Genomic DNA, 8,967 nt, shown 5'->3' with positions numbered 1-8,967 from the left:
ACGAGCAGGCTGTTCCGTTGATCGGATCAACTGGAACCGTCGTCGTCGTCGTAAGCGACGGAGTGCCAACAACAACAGAGCTGAAGATTCGTCTGTACAAAGAAGCAATACAGACTATAGCGATCTATGCAGCTGAGACCTGAAACATGACAGCAAAAATGGCCCACCAACTCAAATGTATTCCACCAGCAGTGCCTCAGAAAGATCCCAAGAATCATTTATTCTCCAAGTTGCAAGAATAAGGCCCCTACATGCAATTGTAACCGAACAACGATTGAGAATGGCTGGACACAAAATAAAACTACTAGAGGAGAAGCTTATCAAAATGGCTATGGGTTGTATACCACTGGAAGGTAAGAGAAAAAGAGGACGGCCAAGGAAGACGCGGCGTAGCACTGCGAAGAGGTATACCGGTTGGCCAGAGACAAAGATAACTGGTAAACACTGACTTCCCCACATGTCGCTCAAAGGCACCAACGAACCTAAAGAAGTTCTCATGTAGATACAAACGTGTCTAGTTAAGACATTAGATTCAGAGAATGATTTAATGCAGATATCACGATTGTATTACTATATTTGTCAATGTGGCAAAAAATAGCCCAGTCAAGAAAGAACTGGAAGGGAACAGAGAGCGTGTAACATTCGAGAGGGTGATCGATACTGACATATTTCCTTATTGTATTGACATTATTATTGTATTTCTTTAATGATCGATACTGACAGACAGTGAGACATGCACGAACAGCAATTTACTGAAACATAAAGGGAGATAAACAAGAGTAAATGTTTCAGGAGTGGAGATGCACATGCGCATTGAACGTATTTCCTGCTTCATGTACTTTCGTTTTTGGATTTGGTTTTGCAAGATTCTTTATGTGAGTTGGTGTTGAAAGCCAGTTAAATGTCCTGTGCGTGAATTTTTCTTAATCAGCTGTTAATACATTTATAATTCTTATAATGTATTTCTCACCTACCAGATACACACATACATAACAACTCTATCCTTTATGAAACATTTCTGTAAGTATTAAACGATGAAGATATTCAATGTTTTTAATTCTGTTGACGTTCGGTCTCTGGCGCACCGATTCTTTGTGTCTCTTCTATGTTTTATGAATGAGAGATGTCCTTGATTTGTGCGAGTTTTGGCCGCTATTTCTAGCTATAGAAGACACTATGTCTGATTTATGCGAGATTTGAATACTCTTTCTAACTTTGTAAGACAAATGTCTATGATTTGTGCAAGATTTGGCTACTGTTTCTAGCTATGGAAGAGAGAGGTCTGTAATTTGTGTGAGATTTGGCTGCTATTTCTAGCTGTGAAAGCTATCCATTATTGCCACGTTAGTTTGAGAAATATTCTCAAATACAGGATCTTTGTGTTTATCGTCACTGTCTACAATTTTGTTCCAATTGTTTACAAATCTGGTATATGGATTAAGTTTTGAATATTAATTATGAAAATGAAATTCATAATTAAGAAGTTATTAGCCTTGAAATTTGCAAAATTTGGGTATTTTAGCCAATCAAGGGAGTATTTTACACATCCCTGTGAAGTTCTGTTAGCATATTAAGCAAAGCTGATTGCTAAGAACTGTTTCCTAACCGTAACCAAAGATGCTGCGGTATACTACATGTTAACCAAGAAATGTAATGGTGTTCTGTGTTGTAAAAGTGAATGGAAATCAGATTTTTGTAACTGTTTATAAAAGGCTTCTCCACCTCCCATCATTTCTAACGCATAGTGAAGATAATTTGGAAAAAATCTGCCTCACACTGATATCCTTTGCTATTACTGATGAGATAATGCTGCAGGGAGCACCTGTATCATGCATCATGTCTACTGAGTGAGACAAATTCAAACACGACGCATGACTGTTAAGAGCCATAACTCCATCCTGAAGACTCATCCTGGTGCTTTCGTGAACTTTTGCATAGTGACCTTTCTTGCCACAGTTTCTGCAGGGCATTTGTGTTTTCATGGCTCTAGCAAGATTTAACACTCAGATTTTTTTTTCTTTTATTTTGTGCAATCGTTTTGGAGTATGATATGACTTCCTCTTCTGAATTGTTGTTGCAAAATTCAGGTATTTGCGAAGAACATTGTAAAAATTGTACTGTATCTTCTAAACTGAGTTCGTTAACTTCATTAGCTTGAAGAACTTTCTCTCTTTCCTTGTTGCTCTCGAGACCAACAGCCAACTGAGACAGGATGAGTTTTTCACTCACTGACGTTTTTGGACTTTCAAGCCACAGATTTGAAATAAACGAGAACGGTTATTATTGGTTTAGCCTAGAGATAAGTAAATTTGGCCTAGCCTAGCCTAGAGATAAATTAATTCAACCTAAGCTGTGTCTCTTGGAACTGATTAACGATGTAGGGTGAGGTATGCCTGTATTTATTCCTCCTTCACTTCAGATTTATTCTTGTTCGTATTTCATGTCCTTTTATCTAGAAATCTTTCATAACACATCCTCTGACTTCTTCAGTAACTTTCCATCTCACGTGTGTGTGTGTATGTGGGAAGGGGTTTGCTTACTTTAGTGTTTGTATCTGACCTTTATTGAGTTTTTTTTTACTATTTTCTCATTTGTTTACCTTGCTATTTTCATTTTACATTTTGTGTTTTGTGTGTGGGTAAGTGGGTTGGGGTGTATCTGTGTCTTTTTTCCTGTTTTTCTCTCCCAATCTGTTGTCATGTTGCATAGTGTGCTGGCTGTTCCATTCATGTTTTCTGTTAAGGCTCAGTCTGTCTATTACTATGTGTGTGGCCGCTGTAATCTGTCAAAGTGTCGTGCCTGTTCTGTGTGTTGATAATAATGCATTTGTTAACCGAGCCTCTATTTTCTAATTGAGCTTGTTGATAGAGCACTAACAAACTTTTCTCTTCTTTGGCTCGTGCCATTGTTCATCTATCTGCTTCCCTATGCTACATGCTATCTGAATCTCTGTATTTTAAGTAGCCTCTACATCTTACACTGCTGTTTCTATATAATTTCAGAACATCACTTGACATTGCCATAACAGAAGAAACCTCCTCAATATCTACCATGTTTTAAGGAATAAAGGAAAATATTATTCAAAACAGATGTATAGCATTGTTTCTACAAATCTGTGATAGAATTCCTGTGAAACATTTTGTCTAAGCTGATATTATTAACCAGATTTCTGAACATCACTGACTGGAGTATCAGGAAGAGGAGCTTGCATGCTGATTAAACTTGGATAAATGTATCTAAGTGTTGCTAGACAAAAGTAACACTGAACACAAATACAAAAATAAAAGTGTATGTAAGGAATGAAAAGGAAGAAAAATTTATACGGCGTGATTTACAGGGAAAAATAATGGAAAAGAGTGAAAAAGTTGAAGAATGGATTTCACCTGAACACATAAAAAAGATGAGAAAATTGTCTTATGACTGTGACATTTGCAAAAAGGGCTTCTCCCTAAAATGTAACCTAATTTCCCACAGACGTATTCATACAGGGGAAAAACCATATCACTGTGAGATCTGTGGTAAATCTTTCACTTGCAATAGTGCCATACCTAGACACACACGTACCCATACAGGAGAGAAACCATATCACTGTGATATCTGTGGTAAACCGTTCTCTGACAGTAGTGCCTTGACAAAACATTATCGTATTCATACAGGAGAGAAACCATATCACTGTGATATTTGTGGTAACTCATTCTCTAGCAGTGGTCACTTAACTAGTCACAAATGTATTCATACAGGAAAGAAACCATTTCAGTGTGATATCTGTGGTAAACCATTCTCTCTCAGAGATTCCTTGACTTCACACTTATGTATTTATGCAAAGGAGAAGCTATATCACTGTGATATCTGTGGTAAATCCTTCTCTCGAAATAGTTTGTTAATTAGACACAAACGTATTCATACAGGAGAGACACCATATCACTGTGAGGTCTGTGGTAAATCATTCTCCGACCAAAGTGGCTTGACTTCGCATAAACGTATTCATACAAAGGAAAAACCTTATCACTGTGATGTCTGTGGTAAATTATTTTCTCAAAGTTGTAATTTAACTGCACACAAACGTATTCATACGGGAGAGAGGCCATATCACTGTGAGGTCTGTGGTAAATCATTCTTCTACAGAAGTCATTTAACTGCACACAAACGTATTCATACAGGAGACAAACCATATCACTGTGATATCTGTGGTAAATCATTCTCTCAAAATAGTGTGTTAACTACACACAAACGTATTCATACAGGGGAGAAGCCATATCACTGTGGTATGTGTAGTAAATCATTCTCTGACAGTAGTTTGTTAGCTAGACACAAACATATTCATACAGGAGAAAGATCATATCACTGTCAGATTTGTGGTAAATCATTCTCTGACAGTAGTGTCTTGTCTTCACACAAATGTCTTCATACAAAGGACAAGCCATAGTATTGTTCATTGTAGAAAATCATTTTCTGAATGCAGGAAGGAAAACATATCATTGTTATATCTGTGGTAAATCATTCTTTCAAAATAGTACCTTAATGAAACACAGAAGTATTCATATAGGAGAGAAAAGAAAAGGATAATTTCATGTTTACTATATACTTTTAATATTCCTGTGTATTTTGCAATGGAAATTCTGACTATAATGTTTTCAAAAATATTCTTAATTTTGTTTTTGCAATTTTCATCTGCCATTTCTTTGACCACTCATACACTTCATTTCCATGATGTAAGGACCTCTATACCAAAACTCCTCCTCCTGTCAACCCTTCACATGATTCTTTATTGAATTATGCATCCTCACATTTTATTCATTGTTTATCTTTTAAATGCTTCACTCAATAAATGTTATACAATAATATCTGTTATGACTTTTTCATACACAGGAATATTGTAAAGTTGTTAAATATGTATATAAACAATGACCCCAAGTACAAAACAGAAGAGACCACAAAGGCATAAGTATAGTTTAGTGCCCCACACCAGACTGAATTCTTGTTAGTTTCTGAACAATGGTTTCTTTAAATCAAACGGTGCAGAGATACATTTTCAAGGGTCCAGATAAGGATTATTTTTATAAAATTGAGAAAATACGTTTTGGAGGAGATTCTGTTCATTCTCAACCACACCTTATTTTTGTCAACCCTAACTTCAGAATTATTTCCATAAAATGAGCAGTAAACATTTGATTACGTATGTATCTGGTAACATACAAGCCGGATTGGCTACATACTCACTAGAAAGTAGAATAGGCAGATACTTGTGATTGCAAAGTAATTCCCTGGTTAAAAATGGACTTCACAACATAGGTTAGCAGTTAGTGATTTGAAACCTAGAGCTAGAAGGTCTGAAATATTTCAACCAATCTGGAAGTCCTGGAAGCTTGTGTATAGTTATAACATCCCTCGGTCTCAAGAGACCATGGATCTGCACCTGAAGAAATTGTCTCAGTTGCTGACACACTAGAGTGGCAGTCACACAGCGATTGCATTTGAAGGTACTCTCTGCCAGCGCTACTGTTTTGTATGCTTTTCTTTGATGGCAAGATCCTGTTTTTCTCCCTCTGTTTCATCCCCTTTCATAGTATTTGTCTCCAATGAGGGCGATCATTTGCAACCTCCTCCCATCTCAGGACATTCAGATCCATATCTGTCTTGCAAACGTCCTTGAAACAAAAATGAGATCATCCTCATGCTCTTGTACTGGTGGCCAATTCTCCATACAAGACGTCATGCACAGACGATGCTACTGGAGCAGGCTGGATATATTGGGTATTTTGGAGCAGTAGAGGACTTTGATGTTGGTGATGTGGTTGGTTCTTTTGATATCCAAAGATGAATCTTAAATTGCAAAGGTGGAAGATGTTGAGATACTGCTCCTGTCTGGAGTAGAGGCTCTATGTCTCTCTGTTATAAAGTAGTTACTAGGGACACGTGTTAGAGACAACAGTCTTGGTGTTTGTGGCCAGTTTCCTGTTTCTCTGGACTCTCTGAGAGCCTGGCAAATGTGGAGGATGCTTGTTCAATTTGCTTGCTGATCTCAGGGTCCAGAAAGAGGTCATCAGAGAGTCATGCTCTAGGAATATCTTGTTAAAAACTCATGCAATTTCGTCCAGAGTCTCCATCTTGATTTCCCTCCATATTGCCAACTGCTCCAGCTCTCGGTCGATCTCTGAGACACGTGCGCTTCTGGTAGTGCATCACATCCACTGTCAATGGTCCTCAATTGTGTTTCACTGAGATGCTACCCAAGTGGGGTCAATGAATTAATACCTTTCACAAATATACCTCAGACTATGTAGATTCTGAGGACATAGGAATTTTTTTTGAGGGGGAAACAATTGGGGGTTATTTTTGAGAACTGTTCCCCACTCAGGGGTGTTTCAGAACAAGTCATCCATATTTGTTTCATTTTCTCCGTTTTGTGCGTGTGTGCATCAGAATATTTTTCAAACTAACAGGGCAACGATGGTGAGTGCAGAAGGTAGCTTCCATAGCGAGAAATAGCAACCAAATCCCGCACAAATTAAGGACATTTCTCGTTCATAAAACATAGAAGAGAAACAAAGAACTGATGTGCCAAAAACCAAACGTCTACAGAATTAAAAACATTGAATATTTTTGTTGTTTAATATTTACAGAAATGTTTCATAAAGGATAGTGTTGTCGTTGGCACTCCATCGCTTACGACGTCGAGGGTTCCAGTTGATCCGATCAACAGAACAGCCTGCACGTGAAATTAATGGGCAAGTGGCTGAGCACTCCACAGACATGTGTACCCTTAACGTAGTTCTCGGGGAGGTTCAGCGTGACACAGTGTGACAAGGCTGACCCTTTGAATTACAGGCACAACAGAAACAGGAAGAAAGAGTGAGAGAAAGTTGTGGTGGAAGAGTACAGCAGGGTTCGCCACCACCCCGTACCGGAGCCTCGTGGAGATTTAGGTGTTTTCGCTCAATATACACTCACAACGCCCGGTCTGGGAATCGAAACCGCGAGTCCGCTGCCCTAACCACCGGGCCATTGAGCCTCCACGTTGTCATATTATCAGCTGATTAAAAGAAATTCATGCATGGGACATTTAACCGGATATTGATATCTGATTATATTGACCATCCAATCAGATTTTATACGCCACTGCTCACCACGCCCTTCCCCTTCTATCTTCATTGGGCCAATCTTTACCATCTTCACCCATATATTTCAGCTTCATCCTGATATCTGCATTGGAACATTCTCTGAGAGGAATGTCTAAACTAGATATGCTTGTATTGATATGAGGACGTCACTATATAAATGTGACACTTCGTAACAGGCATTTTAACCTCCATCTAAATTGGGGCTAGTTTTGTAGGTTTCAGCTACAGCAACAATTAATCCATTCGTTGTGGCTCTGGTTATTTACAGTTGGTTTACCTTTCTTGACACCAAACTCTTTACTTGCCTCCTACAGCATGCAGAAATATAGTTTCCTGTCAAAATTGCTTCTATATGATAACTTACAACTGTGATATTTTTAATATCAATAATTTCTTACAGATTTTGAAATTATTTTGTAAGAAATCTCATCTGACACCATTTCTTGACACTCATATTGTTATATCTGTGAGCAGTCATAATTAATATTTACTATAAAGGTACTTTATATATATATATATATATATATATATATATATATCATCATCATCATCGTTTAACGTCCGCTTTCCATGCTAGCATGGGTTGGACGATTTGACTGAGGACTGGTGAAACCGGATGGCAACACCAGGCTCCAGTCTGATTTGGCAGAGTTTCTACAGCTGGATGCCCTTCCTAACGCCAACCACTCAGAGAGTGTAGTGGGTGCTTTTACGTGTCACCCGCACGAAAACGGCCACGCTTGAAATGGTGTCTTTTATGTGCCACCCGCACAAGCCAATCCAGGGGCACTGGCAACGATCTCGCTCGAAAATCCTACAGGAGCCAGTCAGGCGGTACTGGCAACGATATATATATATATATAAATAATTTCACACCTAGGGCTTTGACTAACAATATGGAGCTATGGCAAAGAATGAATCAAGTTCCGATTAGAGAGCAGATATTTAAGAGAAAGTGGAAGTGGATTGGTAGCACAATTAGAAAGGACATACCAAATGCAGCGAAAAGCACTTCACAGTGGAATTCGGATTGATATAGAAAGAAGGGCAGGCCTAAGAACTTGTGGCGTAGATCAACACAAAGGGAACTAGAGAAAGGGGGACATTCATGGCAGAGTATAAATATGGAAGCGAAAAATTATGCGACATGGAATTCAATTATAAGTGGCCTATACTCTGCATTGGAGGGTTAAAGGCAAGAAAGAAAGAAAAAATATTTCACACCAATGCAGTCGGACATCAACAGCTCTTGAAAAAGGAAAGGAAGTGGAATTTAGACACTCATCAATTAGTGAGTATGCTTCAGAAATAACGAAATATTTTAAAATACGTTAGTCATATTTTCCATCGCATAAAACAGGAATATTAAACTTTTCAAGCAAATAAGAAACTATAGAAACTACACTTTTCCATTCTCCATTCTATGGATATATTTGTTTTATTAAGTCAAAATTTTGAGAAAATGATTTACCATAGATATCACAATGATATGGTTTCTCTCCTGTATGAATAGGTTTGTGTCTAGATAAGTAACTACTGCAAGAAAATGATTTACCACAGATATAACACAGATATGGGTTCTCCCCTGTATAAATGTTTGTGTGCAATTAAGTTATGGTTTTGAGAGAATGATTTATCACATGTGTCACTCTAACATGGTTACTCTCCTGTATGAGTTTGCATGTGTATAGTTAAGTCACTATTACGAAGGAATGAGTTACCACAGATATCACAGTGATATGGTTTCTCTCCTGTATGAGTACGTTTGTGTGTAACTAAGTTACCACTTCGAGAGAATGATTTACCACAGATATCACAGTGATATGGTTTCTCTCCTGTATGAGTA

The 8,967-nt window shown here is 38.0% G+C and overlaps 2 protein-coding genes across 3 annotated transcripts in view; one reads left to right on the top strand and one right to left on the bottom strand.

Annotated features, from left to right (window-relative positions):
* The window catches only part of LOC106874812 (zinc finger protein 208), an 11,517-nt gene extending 5,082 nt beyond the window's left edge, over positions 1–6,435 (top strand). The window contains exon 4 of the mRNA XM_052977433.1: positions 3,842–6,435. Within this exon, the coding sequence (XP_052833393.1) occupies positions 3,842–4,426 (585 nt within the window). The 3' untranslated portion in view covers positions 4,427–6,435. The remainder of the gene's footprint in view (positions 1–3,841) is intronic.
* The window catches only part of LOC106872079 (zinc finger protein 239), a 70,244-nt gene that overhangs the window by 27,490 nt on the left and 33,787 nt on the right, over positions 1–8,967 (bottom strand). The window contains exon 1 of one of the 2 annotated variants that reach the window (XM_052977420.1): positions 6,622–6,641. The exons of the other annotated variant lie outside the window; for it this stretch is intronic. The gene's annotated coding sequence lies outside the window, so the exon portion shown is untranslated. Of the gene's footprint in view, positions 1–6,621; positions 6,642–8,967 lie in introns of those variants that run through there. 2 annotated transcript variants of the gene reach the window in all.

The sequence above is a fragment of the Octopus bimaculoides genome, chromosome 28 (assembly GCF_001194135.2).
Source record: "Octopus bimaculoides isolate UCB-OBI-ISO-001 chromosome 28, ASM119413v2, whole genome shotgun sequence".
NCBI lineage: Eukaryota > Metazoa > Mollusca > Cephalopoda > Octopoda > Octopodidae > Octopus > Octopus bimaculoides.
Note: the sequence above shows the minus strand (reverse complement) of the source record. Positions and strands in the feature narration are given on the sequence as shown.